Source organism: Oenanthe melanoleuca, chromosome 10, assembly GCF_029582105.1.
Source record: "Oenanthe melanoleuca isolate GR-GAL-2019-014 chromosome 10, OMel1.0, whole genome shotgun sequence".
Lineage (NCBI taxonomy): Eukaryota > Metazoa > Chordata > Aves > Passeriformes > Muscicapidae > Oenanthe > Oenanthe melanoleuca.
The window spans coordinates 17,347,495-17,369,086 of NC_079344.1; the positions used below are offsets into that span (position 1 = coordinate 17,347,495).

The 21,592-nt window shown below is 49.5% G+C and overlaps 1 protein-coding gene across 1 annotated transcript in view; it reads right to left on the bottom strand.

Moving 5' to 3' along the window:
* NPTN (neuroplastin) overlaps positions 1-11,722 on the bottom strand; it is a 42,586-nt gene extending 30,864 nt beyond the window's left edge. The window contains exon 1 of the mRNA XM_056499672.1: positions 11,453-11,722. Within this exon, the coding sequence (XP_056355647.1) occupies positions 11,453-11,540 (88 nt within the window). The 5' untranslated portion in view covers positions 11,541-11,722. The remainder of the gene's footprint in view (positions 1-11,452) is intronic.
* Positions 11,723-21,592: the final 9,870 nt, after the last annotated feature.

Consider the following 21,592-nt stretch of genomic DNA (forward strand, 5'->3'; position numbering starts at 1 on the left):
CAGGAAACTGGGAGCATCCCAAGGGGAATGGTTTGGTGAGGACATCCAGGAAATGTGCCCAAGGGACAATTCCTGGCACATATGGACACAGTTCCTGGATAAACCAGGGAATTCAGGCTGGAAAGGATTCCTGAGTAGGGCCAGGACACAGGGATCAGTTCCTGGGAATAAATCAGGAATTTAGGCTGGAAAGGATTCTTGAATAGGGCCAGGACACAGGGATCAGTTCCTGGATAAATCAGGAATTTAGGTTGGAAAGGATTCCTGGATGGGGCCAGGACACAGGGATCAGTTCCTGGGCATAAATCAGGAATTCAGGCTGGAAAGGATTCCTGAATAGTGCCAGGATACAGGGATCAGTTCCTGGATCAATCAGGGAATTCAGGCTGGAAAGGATTCCTGAGTAGGGCCAGGACACAGGGATCAGTTCCCCAATAAATTAGTGAATTCAGGCTGGAAAGGATTCTTGAATAGGGCCAGGACACAGGGATCAGTTCCTGGGAATAAATCAGGAATTCAGGCTGGAAAGGATTCCTGAGTAGGGCCAGGACACAGGGATCAGTTCCTGGGAATAAATCAGGAATTTAGGCTGGAAAGGATTCTTGAATAGGGCCAGGACACAGGGATCAGTTCCTGGATAAATCAGGAATTTAGGCTGGAAAGGATTCCTGGATGGGGCCAGGACACAGGGATCAGTTCCTGGGCATAAATCAGGAATTCAGGCTGGAAAGGATTCCTGAATAGTGCCAGGATACAGGGATCAGTTCCTGGATCAATCAGGGAATTCAGGCTGGAAAGGATTCCTGAGTAGGGCCAGGACACAGGGATCAGTTCCCCAATAAATTAGTGAATTCAGGCTGGAAAGGATTCTTGAATAGGGCCAGGACACAGGGATCAGTTCCTGGGAATAAATCAGGAATTCAGGCTGGAAAGGATTCCTGAGTAGGGCCAGGACACAGGGATCAGTTCCTGGGAATAAATCAGGAATTCAGGCTGGAAAGGATTCCTGAGTAGGGCCAGGACACAGGGATCAGTTCCTGGATAAATCAGGGAATTCAGGCTGGAAAGGATTCCTGAATAGGGCCAGGACACAGGGATCAGTTCCTGGGAATAAATCAGGGAATTTAGGCTGGAAAGGATTCCTGAGTATGGCCAGGATACAGGGATCAGTTCCTGGATAAATCAGGGAATTCAGGCTGGAAAGGATTCCTGAGTAGGGCCAGGACACAGGAATCAGTTCCTGGATAAATCAGTGAATTCAGGCTGGAAAGGATTCCTGAGTAGGGCCAGGACACAGGGATCAGTTCCTGGGAATAAATCAGGAATTCAGGCTGGAAAGGATTCTTGAATAGTGCCAGGACACAGGGATCAGTTCTTGGATAAATGAGGGAATTTAGTCTGGAAAGGATTCCTGAGTAGAGCCAGGACACAGGGATCAGTTCCTGGGCATAAATCTGGGAAATTCTGGCTGGAAAGGATTCTGAAAGATCCTCTGGCCCCACAAACCCCTCAAAAAGCCTGAGACCTTCCCACAAATCCAAGTTTCCCTGAAGTAAAAAAAAGGGACTTTTCCCCTCACACTTTTGAAACCCAACTGGTATTTTATGGCCACTTTTATGGTACAAAACCTGGTATCAGCAGCCCCAATTCCCTGAGGAAACACATCCTTGGGAGGAGAAGGCACAACAGCACAGCCACACTTCCCCCAGCTCCAGGGAATTCCTTCCCCCCCAAATCCTCTCCTGGCTGGGTTCAGAACATGCAGTTCCAGGGACTGTAGGTGACAATCCTGCTGCCACCACCTGGAGGGTGCAGGTGAAAATTGATGCAAGGCTGGAACATCCCCCAGGGAAGGATAACCAGGGCAGGGTTTGTAAACTGTGGCTCCAAAGGCAGCTGCAGCCCCTTTCCCAAGAGCAGGAAGGGAGTTTTTTCCCGGTTTTGAGCTCTGTCAGACCCCTGGCACAGCTGGGATGTCACTGTGGGCACGTGCCTGTCCCCAGGGGAGCTCTGAGTCCCTGTCACAGCTCCTGCTCCAATTTACAGCTCCCTCCCTCTCTCCAGCTCTGCTGTTGGAGCCCATCTGCTCCCAGGCCTTTCCTGAACTAGAAAATTCCAGGGCTCTGCACCTTGGGAATTTAAAGGGATAGGGTTTATGGAAGTGCTTCTGTCGTTTTGGGACATCCTGGGAGCAGAATTCATTTTTATCTCGCTGCAGACTTGATATCAAAATATTCACAGAAAATCTCCTATTTACCTCAAACACTTGGATCAGCACTCTGGAACAAATAATAGATGGGTAAAGATGGAGCAGAGCCAGCTCTGGCCAACCTGTGAACTCAGATCCACAGCAGGTCCAGTGCCTTAAAAAGCACATTTTTTCCCATATTCCAATGGGAATATTTAGGAATATCAGTGCAGAAGTGCTGGAGGAGCTCTCACAGGAGACACCAATTGTATTTCTAGGGTGGCACCTCCCTCACACGCTGTAAAAAAGCCAAGTTTGGGGAATTTCCCGGGGCAATTCCACAATTTATATAACCTCCCTGAAACTATGGATGGCAAAGGCATCCCAGGGAAATGCCACCTTGTTCCCCCTGAATTCCATCCCCTGTAATCCCATGGAAAATGCAGCTTTGTGCTGTCAGGGAGCTGGGCTGAATCCCTCCCGAGGAGATTTCCTTCCATGGGGAATTTGTCCCTCCTCTCCCAAAGGTTTTTTCCAAGGATTAAACCCACCTCATGCTCAGCAAAGACAGGAATTGTTCTCTGCTCTCTCCATTCCTGCTCCTCCCCAGCACATCCCACAGGGAAAAATCCACTGAGCCAGCATTCACTGCTTTAATCCCTTTTTTAAGGGAATACAGGAATATTAGTGTTCCAGCTAAGGACTACACAAGAATCCCTCTGAAGCAGGAAGAGCCAGGGCAAGGAGGCTCCTGGAAACTGCCAAAAAAATCCATGTTAACAACTAAAAAGCCATTCCCTGGAAAGCAGTGGGAAGGGATTCAGCTGCAGCACAGGCAGCAATTTCAATTTGTCTGCTGTCCCCACGTCGCAGCAAATGAAGCTGAAGATCTCAAAAAATTTTAAAAGACCATTAAATTTCTGTCTTAAAGACACTAAAACCACCTCAAACATTAGTAATAAAAACGATCTGGTGTCAGATTAGCTCTTCAAAATCCTCAGCCTGGCTCTCTAATGGTGCAGTGCAAGGATTTTAAATAACCAAAGGTTTGCAGTTCCCCCCTGACCTTTCCTGATCTAACAAATGTGTGTTTGACAGGAGACTGACTCCATTTCTCTCCAGCAAAGCTGCTTTTTTTCCCCTTTTTTATTCATTCTGCAGGAGCTGCTCCATCTCCTCGTCAGGGAGGGAAAGGACATTTTCATCCAGCCACTTTTCAAAAGAAATGCCCTTTGCTGAATTGTGGGTTATGTAACAGAGGCTGAGGAGAAGCTGTTTTTATTATTACAAAAATAATTCCTCTGTCAGCACAGGGAATGGCATCAGCACAGGGGATAACACATTTCCAGCACACTTTGGAGCCTAAATCAGAGTTTAAACCTCCTGATGTGTAAAAACCTGGCCCTGCTGCAGGAGATGGGGTTAGAGATGCTTTAATTATTCCAAGTTGAGGCTCTCCAGAGTGGGAGAGAATTCCTGCCTGCTCAGTGCCACATCCAGAGGGACATGGCTCCAGCAGCTCAGTGCATCCCAGCAGCAGAATTCCAGGCAAGCAGGAAGGAAATGGATTAAAAAGCAGCAGAGATGCCACACTTTGTGGAGCAGATCTCAGTTAAAAACTGCATTTTTAGAGATATTTTTCCCCAGGCAGTTTGGCTTTTCCCATTTCTCCCCAAAGCTGTGGGACTCAGGGTTCCAGCAGAGCTCCTCCCTCCCTGAGGAGGTCTGATCTCCAAGGCCTACTGTCACTGCTGAGATTATGGGGCCAGAAATAACCTGGGCAGGACAGCTCCTCCCTGCACATCCAACACCCCATTTCTGAGCTGGAATTCCACTCCAGCACTGATCAGTGCATCCTAATCCTGGCCAGGAATCACCTCCCTGTGCTGGGCACCCATCCTGCCTCACACCTCACACTGTACCTGTGCTGAAGAGAAAAAAAAATAAATAAAAAACAAACCAAAATGTCAGTTTGTGGTTATTTTTGAGCTTAGAGGGTTTCCAGCTGAGGAGGAGCCCCACAGTGCTCCCCAGAGCAGCTTTCCTGCTCCCAGAGCTTTCCCAGCAAAAGCAAAATCCAATTAAAGGCCAAGCAGATTTGGACTCTTCAAACAGAAGAAGAAAAAGAAAAACACTGAGAGTAGCTTCTTTTGCTCAGTGTAAATTTAAAAAAATTAATTCCACCACCATGGTACCAACAATAATTGTGTTTAATCACACTGCAGGAATTTTGTGGTGTTTGAGAGGAACAGAAACAGTGACCTAAACAAAATCTCACTTCAGCTATGTCCCCTAGCCCAAGTCAAAAGGTTCTACTTCTGTTTTATATCCAGTGCTCTGCTTTATATGCAGTGTTAAAAGCTGTCCCCTCACAGGCTGACAGAAGAATCCCTTGTGCAGAAATTTTACAGCAGCTTTAAAAGATTTTAAAATTCTTAAAATACCTGAATAGAGCCCAGCAAAGGCACTGGAGAATTTATCCCAAATTGATCCCAAAATTTATCCCTGCTGTGGCAGGAATATCACAACAGGGCAAACATGGAGGGATTTTCTGCCAACCCCCAGGAATTTCCTCCTGCTGGGGCTTTTCCTGAACCAAAGGTGGTTTCTTGGTTTTTCCACTGTCATCCAAGCAAATTTAGGTTTCCACAAAGCACCCAAAAATCTTGATTTAAAGCAGGAGAGCCACAGGACAGTGCCCCTCCTGTGGTTTTGGCTCCCTTATCCCAATAATTCCCTTCTTGCAAACCAAACTCCACATTTTTAAATTTTTTTAGATTTTTTTTTTTTTTCATTTACTCCATATGGCTCAAGATTGGGGTCACCAAATCACTACTAAAAATAAGAGCTTTGAGACCTCAAATAAGCAGTTCAGAGCCTGGAGTGAGAACAGAAGCTGCTGCTGAGCAGTTCAGAACCTGCAGCAAAGTGCTGAAAACCCTGTCAGATAAAAATGCAACAAAATAAGGCTGCAAGGAAACCACTAATACAATATCTCAGCCTCCTATCAGGTTCAGCACCCTCAAAACTGGGGAGAAATGGGAACTGTCCTGGCTCTATTTTGGTTTTGGAAGCAAAGAGCCAAAGTTGTAGTGGGGAAAAAAAGATCTAATCACAAATATTCTGTTAAAAGGAATGAAAATACTGAATTACCCTCGTGCCTGACAGCCAGCAGAAAAGCTCTCACAGTACTCAGGGGTTACAAACAGGTGTGCCAGCATCACTCCCAACCCTTCTGCAGAAAGAACTGGCAGAAATGGGATAAAACAGAAATATTTCCAAAAAGACAAAAGTCAGAGCTGACCATGATCCTACAGCATTATAGGATGGGTGCCACAGAAAATAATTGTCTAGGCTAAAGGGAATAAATGCACCAAATATCCTGCTCCTGACAGCAAAATAAAGCCTGAAGAGTGGAATCCTCACTGTATTTTCACTCAGTGCAGCCTCAGAGCAATTGCACCACAGAACAGCTCTCCAAGCACAATCCAAAGTTCCCTCCACCTTGGAATTTCTGTACTCAGCCCTCCAGCCTGCCTGGGACATGCTGGGATTTTACCTTTATTTGACTTTAAATAAACCCCACCTGTTTCTGAGGGGATGGATCACACATCAAGAAAGACCAGCAGGAAAATACAGCAGAGCAGGCCCAGCTTCCCAATTCCCATAAAAACAAGGAAGAGCCCATCAGGAGACTCCCAAAGTGCAGGTGGGCTCTGAGCCACAACCCCAAGATGTCTGGGTGCTCTGGGATTTGGGAAACACTTCCCAAGATTTGTTTCCCAACCTCCTGGTTTCTGTGGCCAGCAGTGTGAGAGGAGGGAGCTGCAGAAAAATCAAATCCAAATGAGCTCTTCAATAATGAACTTCCAGTTTATTCCCTGGAATCCTGAAGTGGAAACCCAGCTGCCTGGTCAGTGCAAACTGCACATCTTCAGCTGAAACTACAGAAACATTCCTTACTCTGGCTGGCTTGATAAATATTTACATCTATTTGTTTTCTCTGTGGCATTTATTCCTGGATGTTCCAAGGGTGCAGCCAGGCTGGGAGAGCTGGGGGTGCTCACCTGGAGAAGAGAAGGATCCAGGGAAACCTCAGAGCCCCTGCCAGTGCCTAAAGGGGCTCCAGGAGAGCTGGAGAGGGGCTGGGGACAAGGGAAATGGCTAAAAAGTGGAAAAGGGCAGGTTTAGGTTAAATATTGGGAAAAAATTCTCCCCTGTGAGGATGGAATTCCCAGGGAAGCTGTGGCTCTCCTGGATCCCTGAAAGTGTCCAGGCCAGGCTGGATGGGATAGCAGAAAGTGTCCCTGCCCATGGATAAGTTTTAAAGTCCCTCCCAACCCAAACCATCCTGGGATTCTGTGAAAATGGGAATCATTTAGTGACTCACCAAAGGATAACAAACAGGGATTTGCTGTGAAGACACAGAGAGGAGCAGACCAAAAATAAGCTGCAAAACTGCATTTTAGGGATTTTCTAATCCTTTGGATTTCACCAGGCTTGCCAGAGCAAGCAGCTGAACTCTGCTTCAGAGCTGCTCCTAAACCAGCAGCATTTAATTCATTCCAAGCACTTTAAAACGACAGGAATTCAAAACACTTCCCCATTTGCAGCCTGAACCTGAGGCAGGCTCTGCTGAAAGCACCACAAAGCTTTCCCAACAAACCATGGGAAAAAAATAACCCCCGGAGTGCTCAGCCAAGCTGCTGCACGCTCAGGTTTAAAAATGCTCTGAGCATCTGTTTTTTGCAAAACTCCTGCTGTCCGCCCTCACTGAATTATTCCAGGCTGCCTCTCCTCTCTGCACTGCCAAAAAACCTTCCCTGGCCACTCCAACCCATTTTCTCAGCATTTCCAAGATGCTCAGGGGCAGTTTTCCCCAAGCTCCTGGAATTCCAGTCGTTCACAGCCACTTTTCCAGCTGAAGTTTGGGGCTGAATGAGTTTTTTCTGGGCTTTTTCTTGTTCTCCCATTCTATCAAAATGCTCCATTTTAGGTTTCCAAACCAGTGGAAAAGTCCCAAGATCCCTGTGAGTACCCTCAAAATGTGAGGAGCCACACCTTGGTTCCATCCAGTCACTGCTGTGGATTTTAAAACATGGAATGCAAAACTATAGGAATTAGAGCAAAAAAGCCCCATTATTATCATTATTATTATTATTATTATTATTATCTATTTTACCTCTAGAAAAATGTCTCATAAAGCAACACACCAAAAAAAAAAAAAAAACAAAAACAAAAACCATATATATATATATTTATATATATATATATTTATATTTATATTTATATATATTTATATATATACATATACATATGTATAATGTAGCACCAGGCATCACACAAATGTTTAAGCTGGAGCAAAAATAAATTGCCATTAAAATAAAACCACAGATAATTATCATTATTTTACTGGATTTGATAGAGCTTTGATAATTCTTGAGTTATGTTTTAATTGCCAAGCTCCCTCCTCCAGCTTTGTAGAAGTCAGGATTCCTATTCTGGAATTAACTGGGAAAAAAGTGGTTGTATTTATTCCCAAATTCTTCTGTTCTGAGGAGTTTGACTGATCACACAAAGCCCATCCTCAAACATCCAAAGGGTCAGACTGTGGAATCCCACACCAGTCAGCCCAACTCCAGCCACCAGAAAGAATTCTGCTGGGAAACTTTTAAAAATGGAAAATGAGGTAAGGCAGACCCAGGCTGTGTTGCTTTAATCAAAATCAAACTTTAGAGAAGCATGGCCACAGGAATTGTCCTGATTTTAGTAAAGCTTTAACACTGGCCTAGAGAAAATAAAATAAAAAATAAAATTGCAGTGCTGGAGGCAGGTGCAGCACGTGTGTGAATTTCAGGAGCTGCAATAATGACAGAAACCATGAAATAAAATCGATGATGGAGCTAGAGGGCCCCTGAAGCTGCCAAAGCCACTTTGGGCTGGGCTGGGAAGATAAAACAGGACTTGGGACAGCAGCAGAAGGGAAGATCCTGCCTGGATTGCAGCTTCCAGCACAGAGCTGGAGGAGGAGGAGGAGGAGGGAGAGAAGCACTGGTGGGGAGGAGAAGAGAACCTTGAACGTTCTCATTGCTCAGCCCACACTCAGGCTCCAAAAATGCTCTGGGAAACCATTGCTCACGTTTATCTGGGCACCATTAGAGCTCAGGCACTGCAGAATGGATGAGGCTCAGCAGTCAAAAACAAGGATAAAAGCCAAGTTTTTCACTGGCTGCCTCAAGAAGAAATTCATTTTAAGAATTCAGGATTAACTTAGCTAATTTTCCTGATTTTATGGTCACTTTTATACTGGTTACTGCCAACAGAAAATCCATATTCAGGTTTTAGCCAGCCAGTTCCTTCTTCATCCATGCAGAGAGTGAACTGAACAAGCACCACTTGAATTAATTTTGTCTTATTCTCCCTCATGTCCAGCTCAGAACAACCCAAGCAATTTTAGGGTGAAGAATGGTGAAGAACTCTCTGCATTTTAGGGCAGAACTTGCCAGCTTGCTCCCACTCCAACTCTTGTGTCAGGGTGCTAAAAAAACACTGCAGATTTCACAGGGGGCAGCCCAAGCAGCAACTTCAGATAATAAAATAACCTTTAAATCCCAGCCACTCTGGGATGGAATTATCTGAAAACCTTTGGTTTTCCAGCTGCTTGTTTTGAAATAAAGATACTTCAAAGGTGAAACAGCAATGGAAAAGTCATGTTTTCCTCCCCTCCACGAGGGGCTGCTGCCTGCTTTGAAGCATTAAAGTGATTTTCCAGTAGCTGCCCTTAGAAAGTGCAGGTTAAACACAGCTCTTCCTGACTGGCTTTCCCCATCTCTCCCCCAATTCCACCAGAACTCTGCTCTGGACATAAGCCATGAGCAGCAACTGATCATTTTCCCAGCAGAATATTCAGCAAAAGTTCAATTCCTGACACATTTCTCTGAGATCTTAAGGTGTTTATGCAAGAGCTTTCAAAATAATTCACTCGAGTGTCAAAAACCTCCTTCCAGTTTTAGCATGCTTAAATCCATAGGTGAGCCTGACTCCAAATATTCTGGAAAAATTACTGGGAATTCAGCAGAGATCTGCTGTCAGAGGTGGGGAAGAAAAGCTGCTTCCCACAACAACTTGGGACTGGAAAATTCCAGTGGGAATTTTCTGCTCCAGGTGAGTGCTGACCTGCAGTTCCAACAGGTACGTGGCCATTCCTGCACCACTCTGAGATCAGCAGCACTTGGACTATCACCTTTCATCACTCTGATGGCTCCACATCAATAAAAGATAAATTCCTGCCCTTTGGGATCCTCCCTTGCCCCTTCAAAGCACACACCCGTGGGTGAGAAGCGTTTCCAAAGGAGATCTGAAGGAATATCCACAATCCAGGAAACGGCTGGACCTGCTCTCCACACCAAAGAGGAATTGTTCTCTTTCAGGAAGCTTCCCATGGCCCATTATTTGACCAAATTTATTTGCTGAAAGAATCCCAGTTCCTCTGCAGTAGGACCTTTACATTAAAATAAATCTTAGTCAAAAAGAACTCAACCTTTCACTTGGCTTGGAGTGCTCCACCCCTTCCCCAGCAGATTTGCACCCACCTGTGTGAACTCCCAGAGCATTACAGAAACCCAGAGTCTCCCTCACCACTCAATTAAAAATAAAAATCAATGAGTTTTCAGGACACACCAGAGGGCTGCAATCTCCCCTTATGCCAAAACCACTTTGGTCGATGGAAGTCACAACAAAACTCCTTTCAAGCTCTCCCCAAAATCCACCTCATCGCTGACCTCCAGACTCCCGACTGCAGCAAACGCCAAATGTTTGCACTGTCCCGCAGCCATGGGGGATTGTCATCCCAGCTGCTGGCACCCGACACCTTCCCTGCTCCATTTCACTCCTTCCCGGGGAGCTGCTCCACTCCCTCCGCCCCAGCCCAAGGCTGGAATTTCTCTGGGAACCCAGCAGTGCCACGGGGAGCACAGAACCATATTAAACCCACAACTCAGCCCAAGGAAGTGAGATCCCTAATTCGCACACAGCTCCAGCAGGGTTTTCCCAGACTCCACAAAGAAGTGGCTGCCTCACTCACTCTGCAGAGAGCCTCCAGCTTTCATTCATAGTGCAGATGTCAAGCTGTGGTTAACAGAGACATGAGGCTCGCTGCTGGTTTCACGCTGCAAAATCAGCACGTGCTCAGGGAATAATTCTCACCCGGGATGTTTAGGACAGTATTTTTCCCATCTGGATCTCACCTATCACTGTGAAACACCCTGAGAGCCTCAGTGCTGGCCTGGTGGAAGGTGTCCCTGCCCATGGAAGGGGTGGAATGGGATGGGCTGTAAGGTCCCTTCCAACCCAAACCAGGCTGGGATTCCACAATCCTGCCATTTCAGGATTCCCCTGGAGCCAAGGACCTCATGCTGCAAGGCAAAATTCACCTCAACACCCAGAAAACTCTAGGACTGAGTATTATCTGCAAAGCAGATAGGAAGGAGAAAGAAATGAGGATGAAATGATGAAACTAGCGTGGAATCGGTGTATTAGCAAGGCAGCCCTCCCTCCTAGGCAGATTTTCCCTGCAAGCCGAGCTCCCCGTCCTTCCCGGCACTCCGGGCCCGAGCAGCCCTGACCGTGATGCTGCACAAGGAGCATCTCCCGCTCCGGGAGCAGACATGCCGGGGGCAGACAGGCATTTTCCTCGGCGCTGCAGGATTTCCTTGGAGCAGGAGGCTCGGCTGGAGCAGCCTCTTGGCCCCGCTCCGCTCTGCCACTAATTGTCATGCACTTGGCTGCGAACTCGCCGGGGAGGAGGCAGCCGCGCTGGATTTAGCTCACGCTATCCTACAAGGAATGGAGAAGGCTTGGGGTGTGGTGGGTTGGTTGTTTCTTCTTCTTTTTTTTTTTTTTTTTTTAATTCCTTCTTTTACGCTCCTATCAGAAGGACCTCTCCAGTTGCTAAGGAACTACGGGCTTTATTGCATTATAAATGATTTAAGGCGGCCCGGCAGATGCAGGTTCAGTAGGCGGGAGGAGATGAGGAGATGTTCCATTTTACCGGCGGCACGAGGAGCCGGGGGGCCGAGCCTGTCTCCCCCCTCCCTTTCTCCTCCTAACCACCCTTTCCCCCTTCCCCTGAGGGGCCCCAAATCACGAGGGATTCCCCAAAAAGCCGGGGTCGCCCCCCCACCCGCGGGGTTGCCCACAGCGCACCCGCCGCCATAGCAACGCGCCCCCCCCCCCACCGCTCCCCCCGCCGCCGCCCTCCCTCACCGTTCTGCGCCGCGGCGGGTCCCGGCAGCAGCGCGGCCGTCGCCAGCAGCAGCGAGAAGGCGGCGGGGAGCGGCCCGGAGCGCGGCATCTTCCTGAGGCGGGGGTAGGAGGAAGAGGAGGAGGAGGAAGGTGAGGAGGGTGAGGCGGCGGCGGGAGCGGCGGCGGCTCCGTCCGTCCTTCTCCGCCGACCTCCTACCGCAGCGCAGCGCCCGCTCTCGCGAGATCCGCCGGGGGCGGGGGGCGACGCCGCCGGGGAGGGGAGGGGACGGGCGGGGAGGTGTCAGGGCTCGCCTCGCCCGCCCCTCGCCGCCATGTTGGCCGCGTTAGGCCCGTTTCCCTCAGAGGTGCCGCGTTCTCCATGCCGGGGCTTCCCCTCCTTGCCGAGCTCCCGAGCTGGCGGCGGGACAGGGACGCCCCAGCGGCGGGGAGCTGCCCCCTGCTCTTTCTGCCGGGCCCCTCAGGGGTGCCGTGGCGGAGACCGCCAGAGGCAGCCTTTCCTCGGTCGCAATGGCGGAGCCGCCAGAGGGAAGCGTCCCTTGAGGGGCCCCATGGCGGAACCCGCCTCAGGGAACTCTCCCTTAACATGCACCGTGGCGGAGCCCACCTGAGGCAGCTTCCCGTCAGGGGTGTTGAGGGTGGCATAGTGGAACCGCTTCTCACAGATAGGTCCCCTCAGAGACACCATGGCGGAGCCCACCTGAGGAATCTGTCCCTTCATGGGCACTGAGGCTGCCATGGTGCAACCACTCTTCAGGGATCCGAGGGACACCGTGGCAGAGCTGGTGGAATCTGTCTCCTCAGGAGCACTGAGGCTGCCATGGTGCAGCCCTTCCTCAGCGATTCGTCTCCTCAGGGACCCCATGGTGGAGCTCTGAGGAATCCATTCCCATAGGGGCACGGAGGGTGTGAGGGCAGAGCCACTTATGAGGGCACCTTCCCCTCAGGACAGCATGGTGGAGCCCCTGCTCGGGGACACCATGGCAGAACCTGCTTGAGGAATCCATCCCTTCAGGGGATTGAGGGCAAGATGGCAGAGCCCTCCTGAGGGAGCTGCCCCTGAGGGCAAGATGGCAGAGCCTCCTGAGGGAGCTGTACCCTCAGGGGCACTGAGAGCAAGATGGCAGAGCACTGCCTGAGGGAGCTGTACCCTCAGAGGCACTGAGGGCAAGATGGAAGAGCACTGCCTGAGGGAGCTGTACCCTCAGGGGCACTGAGGGCAAGATGGCAGAGACCCTCCTGAGGGATCAACCCCTGCAAGCACCATGAGCCCACCCGAGGAATCCTCCCTTGGGGGCAAAGAGGGCGCCATGGCAAAGAGGGATCCATCCTCTCAGGACAATGGAGGCACCGCAGTGGATCCTGCCTGAGGCAGCCTCCCCTCAGGGCCGCCATGGCAGAGCCCCTCTGGCTGGGATGTGAGAAACACCACGCTCCTCCTCATTTCTGTTCTTCATGGGCTTAAAACGCTGGCAAATACAGGCCAAGAGCTGGTATTTGCCTCTGTTCATACTTCAGGAGTGTCTGTGCTGTTCTGCAGAATGTGTCAGAGGAACCCATTTCCACCCCAAATTGTTCAGCTTAAGGTCCATGCACCCACAAAAGACCATTTTAAACACTGTTCTATCCATCACTTCTATGCTTCCAAACAAAAGATTTTCAAGGGCTCTGTCATTTTTGCACAAGTAGGAAACTGAGGCCACACTCCTGGATGACTGGACAAGCCAGGCATGCTAGAAATCGGCTGCTGGTGAGCTTTGGGTGGCTTTTCTCTATTTTGCTGTCATAAATCACAGATGCCAGGTCAGATTTGCAGCTTGCTTTAGCTTTGTTCTGTACCCATGAGCCCAGCTGATGGTGGGGAGATATGAGGATTGTAGGAGATCATGGGGCAGACCAGCAGAGAAGGAGACGTGGGGAGAAAATAGCAGAAAATCCTCCAAATCAGATTTTCAGCTTTCTGCAGAGCCCTGTGTCACCAGCATGCCCAGAATGGGATGGGCTGGGAAATAATGGGTGGTGACATCCCAAACTGTCCTGGTTTCTTGACTTTGTCTCCCTCCTCCTCCACCCTGCCCAGGTAGGTCTCAGCTGATCCTCAGCAAACAGACTGCAGGTCCTTTTATTGCTGCTGTGACTCACTGAAAGCGAGGATCAGGCACACCTTTTCCATGAAAGCCCTGCTGAAATCCCTGCCTGTGCACCTCAGGACTCGATGAGGACGGCAGGGGCGAGGTCACTGTGAGGAGCAGCAGCTTTTGGCCGTGTGCTGGTGCTCCAGGTCATCCTGGCTGCCCCTGGCTCCCCAGGGATGCCAGCTCTGATGTGCCTCAGAGATTCCACCGCCCTGGAGAATTTCCATGGTGCATTTCCATGACTCACTGTTGGTGCCAGCTGATTCATCTGTGTGACACTACTCTGCTTTTTCTCACCGTGGTGTGGAAACATCCTCTTTTTTTTTTTTTTCCTATGTGGAACAATCCTAACAGCAGCCCTTGCAAACCAGACTAAAAGGGGAACAGAGATCCAGAAATCCCAGTTTTACAGAGCACTGCCCTCACACCGTTCTTTGCACGCTGTTTTCCCAGGATTTTGCTGTCACTCTGCTCCTTGCAGACACCCACTCGCTATTAGGCCTCACCTCCACTGCCTGTTTTCCAAGTTTGGAAGGAGTGAGCACTGGGAGCAGGCTCTGGATCTGCTCTGTAATCCTTGCTCTGTAACCATGGCAGCTCAGGGTGACTCACGCTGCCAGAGGCCCGCACCCAACTTAGCAGGAGGAATTTTTTCCCCACTCTGTCACCAGCTGGGTTTTGCTGGAGTTTCTCTCCTCAATTGCATAACTTAGCTGTCACTCGTGTTCCTCTGGTTCTGCCTTGGGGACACTGCCCTGCTCTCACCTGGAGCTTCCCTGGAAGGTCTCCATTGGAGAAGGCTCTGCATGGAACTGATCCATGGATTTGTGGTCATACAGCACAAGAAACCAGAGCAGAAAGTCCCCATGGCCAGGAGATGTCCTCATGGAGCCTCTTGGATCACAGAGTTCCTATAAATCACTAAATTTTATAACAAAGTATTCAGGTATCCAGCCATGTAAATTGTGGCAAAAAAAAAAAAAAAAAAAAAAAAAAAAAAACTCTTGTTGTTCCATGGATGAGGGAATCCTCTTACAGCTGGAGTTCTGCAGGAAAAGGAGATTTGGCAGCCCTAGATCCACCACAGTGGCTTGGCAGTGAGGAAAACCCTGGTATTCCAGCAGATCGAGTCTGAGCAGAGTGATGTGTTTGGCTGGTGTGGGGATGGTGATTCCTGGCTTCAGGAATGCCAGGGAAAACTCAGGTTTGTTAAAGTTTTCCAATCCCTGCATTTTCCCTTCAATCAAGACCCATATTTTCACCTGGGGAAGTGGGGTGGTGTCTCAATTTTGATTATTCTCTGCTTATTCCTTCCAAATGAGGAAGACAGAAAATCTTGGGAGCCAGAGAAGCAAAGAGGAAGCAAAAAACCCCCATAATCAGCAGGAAATTCAAGAGAGTTTCAGTTCTCAGAGAGCAGCTAAGAGGCATCATCCTTATTTTTGGGGGAATTTTGAGCTTGTCTTCTTGCAACTGTGAGTGTTTGAGAGATCACTGTTATTTTGATGTGTTTAGATGTGCTTTGGGACTTAAAAGCTTTCAGAGTGGGTTGGGGTGGAGAGGATTTCAATCCAGTGCCATGGGCAGGGACCCTTCCACTGTCCCAGGTTGCTCCAAGCCCTGTTCAGCCTGTCCTGGGACACTTCAGGGAGCCAGGGGCAGCCACAGCGCTCAGGGAATTCCATCCCAGGGCCTCCCACCCTCACAGGGAGAATTTCTTTGCTTTGCCTCACTCGGATCACCTTCTTTTGAATGTGTTCTGGGCCAGGGCAGGGCACGAAACAGAGTCCTGAGAGCACAAAACTCCTCTTTTTCAGCTGCTCTCAGGCTGAGAAACCCTGGATAACATCAGATAATGCTCCCAGGGCCGCTTGCCAGGAAAACAGCGATCCCAAAAGGTAACTCCGACCTGATTAATGGGTATTCATCTCCCTAAAGGCACAATGGCAGCTGGAGAACGACATTAACCCCGTCAGATAACATCGGGGTGAGGCACCACAGAGGCTCCGTGCCTCATTCACACCCTGCTGCACAGGTGACCCCTGCAGTTTTCATCCTAAAGAGCCAGGAAAAAACTTCAACTGAACAAAACACCCGTGCTCTAAGAAATGAGAGAAGGGAGACCTTGTAAAATCACACAGTGACATGCTCTGAGGGAAAAAAAAAACATCTCAGGGTAGTCATAAAAAATCTAGATGTAATTTTTTCCTCGGCAGAAAGCTGAGTTGACACTTCCCAATCCCATGGGGAATGGCAGCTGGGTTGTTGGCAGCCAGCTCCCCTCCTCCCGTGCTGCCGGCTGTGGTCACACTGGAGTCACTCGGTGGTTTCCTCTCGCAGCAGAAATGGCTTTCCATGCAAAACAAACGCCTTGACACGGAGGGCGATTTGGGACAGGGCGGTTTGGAATGCAAACACGGAGTCCGGGGGGGAATCTCAGCAGGGCTGAGATCAGCTGTGTTATGACAGAAAGCTGAAGTTTGCCTGACCTTGTTTTCTGCGGGGAAGAAGCAAGAGGGACACAAATCAAACTGCTTTCCCCCCCTTCCCTCCTCTCTGATCCAGCCCAAAATTGTTTGTCTCCATTGTAAATTCTTCAGCCAGCTCAGCCACAGTGTAAGGTTTTTCTCCACCCAATTTTTTAGGGAATGAGGGTCCAATAACTCAGCGATTCCCTGACCTCATTGCCCTGAGGGAAGGGATAAGTTTTGTTGGGAGCAGCTCCCTCCAGCCACGGGCTGGGTGCGTGGGGACAGCTTTGCTGCCCCCCAGCTTGCTCCTGGGTACCAGTGAGGGTCTCAGGAGGCACAGGGGAGAACTTGGAACATCTGGAGGAATTTTCAGCATGTGGCTGATCCGGCAGGAGCAGACGGCAGGTGGCACCCCTGGATTAGCACAGGGCTCCTCCAGCCGGGCTGGGCACTGCCTGCAGCTGGGCTCATCTTCCTCTCCTTCCTCCCTGAGGAGAAGAGCAGGGACTGGGGCACTTGTGGTGGCTGCAGGGGCGGCCCCGTGTCCTGGGGTGTTCTCCACGGGACACCCAGGCTGTTCCCGTGGCATTTTAGTGGCTTTTGGACACGGAGTGCCCTTGTGGGGCAGCAAGGAGGGCTCTTCTCCCACAGGGATGGGAAGGAAAGGTAGCAACGCTGTGGCTGGCAGGGAAGGAGAGCAGCCAGGAGTCACCACATCCTGCACAAGATAGGCTGGAATTGCCAGTCCATAGCTCATGATCAATCCCAGCGAGGGCACCTAGGGCTGGACAGAGCCAGGAGAACCCTGGGCAGATCCAGGGGCATGAACCAGCCCTGAGCTCAAAATGGAAATCAGTCTAGGCCAGGATTCAGATCCCTGGGGCCCAGACATGCAGGGACAGTTGGGGCTAAACTAGAGACCACCAGGAGCTCAGAACTGGTTTGAGACCAGCCCTGGGCTAAGCTTAAAAGAGTTCCCAAGGCTGTGGGTGGGAATGCCACCCTGGGTGATGCTGCCCAGGGATTCAGTGCCCCAGGACTGGTCATTCAGCACCTTTTGCCCAAGAAGCAGAAGAACATCCAGGCACACCTCAAGGAGCTGTTTTCCCTCAGGGATGTATTTGGCCATCACTGAGCACCAGGATTCCCTCCTGTCCCCTGTCCCACACAGTGTGTGTCCCTAAGGGTCACCGTGGGTGCTCAGGGCTGGTTTGGGGTTGGGGACAGGTCCCTGCCCCAGCCATTGATGTGCTGTCATGGCCATCACTGAGCACCAGGATTCCCTCCTGTCCCACACAGTGTGTGTCCCTGAGGGGTCACTGTGGGTGCTCAGGGCTGGTTTGGGGTTGGGGACAGGTCCCTGCCCCAGCCATGGATGAGAGCTGTGCTGTCATGGCCATCACTGAGCACCAGGATTCCCTCCTGTCCCCTGTCCCACACAGTGTCTGTCCCTAAGGGTCACCGTGGGTGCTCAGGGCTGGTTTGGGGTTGGGGACAGGTCCCTGCCCCGGCCATCGATGTGCTACCATGGCACATCGAGCGAGCGCCGCCACAGCCGCCCCGGGGCGCAGGCAGCCAGGCAGAAAGGCCGATAATCCATCCGCCTAAAGAGCAGTGATTAACATGAAATGAAGACAATGATCTGCGATCAGGGTGGCAGTGACACAGGGGACAGCCAGCAGGTCACTGTCGAGCTGGCAGCACGGGGAGCGCGCTATGCCGCTTCTCACATCTCTCGTGGGGGGTGTTTATTTCTCATTCTTCAGCAGCTAAATCCAAATGATCAGTTGGTCTTGGAAATGATAAATATAATTTTCCTACTCCTGCGTGCCGCCAGGGCTGGTTCTGACCCAATGGCTCGCTCTGATCAGCGTTCTCTGCTGCCCTGGGACACATTCACTTCAGCCAGTGATGCAATAACAGTGATTTAATGAAACCCGCGGCTCCCTCCTCCCTCGGGAATGTGACAATGTGCTGGATCTCGCCTAGTTTGGGCTTCCAGACCTGGAAAGAGCCATTTTCATCCTGTTGGCACCTGGAAGGACACGGATGAGGTGCAAACTGTCCCAGGATTGAGGTGCGATGCGTGTTATAAATGAGAAACAAAGTCTCGATATCCAGCAAAATTTAGATTGCTTTATTTTATATAGACAGAGCAACGCAGCGCTGGGGAAAACGTGGGGGGTCACCACGAACTTGGTTTTCAGCTCCCTTTTTATAGCAGGGTTTTCCTTATAGTAATCAATAATTGTTATTGTTTTGTTGCCATAATTCTGCAAGGTAAGCAGTGGTGGTCAAAGAAACTTCCAAACTTCCGTGGGACAGCTCTTGGGACAATTGGTCATGGAACCATCTGGTCTTGGTAGATAGAAAAGAGAAGAAGTGGGAAGTCTGATCTTTAGCAGATAGTTTGTGATTGATCACACAAAGGCAGGAAATCTGATTCTGCAAAAAAACCTTTCAGACTATGGAAAACCCCTTTTTGTTTTGGTTTTTTTTTTTTTTTTTTTTTTTTTTTTTTTGTCTTTTACAAACTGGTATACACAATATTCATAACAGGGGGATTTAAACAGAGTGGGTCTAATCATATATTTCCCTTTATCTAGGTCCATGTTCTTTTCTTATTTTTAGTATTCTGGTTTATAAAAACTCTAAAACTTTTATGATTAACACGAATCATTTATCAATTATCACAATGCTCAACCCAGGTCCAAAAACCTTCTCCTGGGGATTAACAAAACCCCAGAGTCATCTAGGCCAGCCCAAAATCATTGTTATAACCCCCAGCAGTTGGGATTTCCTGATCCTTCCAACTCGGGACATTCCATAGTTCTGTGCCCCTCTAAGGCCTGGAAATGGGCAAAATCAGGAGAATTGGGGATTTTAGGCTCTGTGAGTATTTGGGATAATGTTTGGTTTTCAGACCTGTGAGAAACAGGCTGAGGAAATTGCAGTGGAGAGGATTGGGAGGAGCTGGATGCACACGATAAAAAAAAAAAGCAATTTATGAAAAGAAGATTTTTTTTTTATCAACAGGAGAAAATGCACAAGAGTGAGTGACCAGACTGGGCTGAATATCCCAACTATTTCACCTCCTAAAGCTCAGAGGAGTGACAGGAGGGGAGGTTTAATTGATGGCAGACATTAGAGCTGGTGCTGAATCCTCCAGCCTGGGCAGGAGAGACTTTTATAGCAGTGAACACAGGAGCATTGTGAAAGATGACTGTGATTCTTTGGGCATTTCTGGGTTAGATTGCAGCGAAATTGCAGCAAAAAAAGCAATTTTGCTTTAATCAACTCTCTAACAAAGCCCCAACACAGTGAAGAGCAGAAGGCATCAGAAGATAGGAAATTGTCAGCCTTGCTGGAGCTGAAAGATAAGATTGTACTGCCTCCAGCTACACTAAGAGAAGATAAATTATCCATGGGGGCGATTCAGAGAGAAAATAATGTACAATTAAAGTTGTTTGAATTGCACTTTTAGGGAAGCACAAGCGCAGGAATGAAACAGCCTCAGTGGAAAGGCTGAAACTTCCTTCCCATGTGCTTCTAGAAAGCAGAACTAGGGGGGGAAAAATCATAAATTTTGTGGAAAAAGTTATAAATTGGGCAGGACAACCCTAAGGAATAGTAAAGGATTGTCTCTGTGAGGGGCCCTGGAGGGAGATGCTGGGCTGTGTTCAGGGGAAGAGAAGAACTTTGGGAAAACCCTGTGGCGCTCAGGGAAAGCAGGTGGGTGCAGAGGTTACTTCAGGCTTTGCTGACATCTGCCCCTCTCTGGGCTCTGCTTGAGCAAACAAGCAGAGTGTAAAGGTTAAAAAAGGCTCTGTGTTTCCATGGATAGCTGTCCTGCATGTCCCTGTATCATCCCCAGGCAGGGCCCTGCCCTAGGAGCAGCCAGCTGATGGTGAGTGGGAATCTCCTGAGAGCTGGGAGTGCTGACTTGGAACAGAGAATAGACAGAGCAAAAGGAATAAAATTGGGATTTATTGAAAGGATGCACCTTGGGCAGTGCAACACCCAAATCAAATCCAAGATGGATCCTGGTCACAAGTTTTTACACTTTTTTAAGTTTTGGTTCATTACATATTGGGGTCAATTATCCAACCACAGCCCCAGGCTATGAAGTCTCAGCCTTTGGCTTTGCCCCCTTTCCCTCGCTGTTGTTTCTGCTTTTTGGGTACCAGTTCTCCTTGTTTCTCTAGCTAGAAAGGAATTGTTTTGTCAGACTGCCCTGTGAAGAGAACTTACTAACAACTAACAAAGTTTCAGAGTTACACACTAAGCAGCAGAGATTCTGAAATATAGAAAAGCTGAAACCCAAGGCATCAGGAGAAGCTGGAGCCTCGTGTGCCAGCAGATCCCCTCTGGATCTGCTGGCTGCTCTGAGCATCCCACCAGCCACCTGCTGAGGGGCAGCTCTGGCAGAGGGCGTGGGCAGGGCTGGCAGGTGGCACCTTGGGACAGGACAGCTGCACTGAGAGCTGAGAGCAGCAGCCACAGACGAGCTCCTGCACTTGCCACATCCCCCCTTCAGTGCTGGCAGCTGCCTCGGAGGAAGGGGGAATGAGGAGGAGGAGGAGGATGGTGCTGCTTTGGGAAGGGCTTTTCTTGGAGAAAAGCTCCCTGCTGTGCGCCACAGGGTGGGCTCCAAAAATAGGTGAGCCTGGAAGTGTGGTGTGCTCACAGTCAGCTGCTCAGCAAGCAGCAGCACGGGGGTTATTCCATCTCCAGGCTTCCTTCCCGTTGGGTCAGCCCTTTCCCACCACTGGAGCAACTGGGAGAGCCCTGGCACAGGTGGTGGCTGCTGTCAGGAAAACTGGTCCACAAACACCAGAGGTTTATGTCCAAAAAGGAGACAGAGGAGTCCTTTTTGCTTTATTCTAATAAAGGGATCACTCAAATTTTTGGAGGATGCAGCCTGCCTTTTATCCCAATTTCCCAGCTGCTTTTCCCTCTCTCTTTCCCCGTTGGCTGAGAGGCACAGACTTCCTGGAACACCTGACACCTGAGATTCCCCTCTAATGTACGACTCTCCCTTTTAATCTTTAATTATTATGGAATTTATGGTTTTCCCCCATTGTTTCCTTCATCTTCCAATACCCAATTTCATTTATCAGCAAACCTACAGTTTGTTTGTAAAGGCAAATATCTTTTTCCATTCACCACTCAGTGGAATCCATCCCATTGTTTCTTTTCTCTCTCTCAGTGCTGGTTTTATCTACCAGCAGACCCACAGCTCGTTTGTAAAGACAAATCTGACATTCCTCTCACTGGGCAGGGCAGCATGTCTGTGTGTCCGTGTGTCATGTGTCAGTGTGTCTGTATGTCTGTATGTCTGTGTGTCCCTGTGTCTGTGTGTCCGTGTGCAGCAGGATGTGCCTCTGGAGCAGTGGGATGCAGAGCAGTGTGTCCATGTGTCCGTGTGTCTGTGTTTCCCTTTGTCCCTGTATGTCCCTGTGTCCCTGTGTCTGTGTGTACATGTGTCTGTGTGTCCCTGTGTCCCTGTGTCCCTGTGTCCGTGTGTCCCTGTGTCC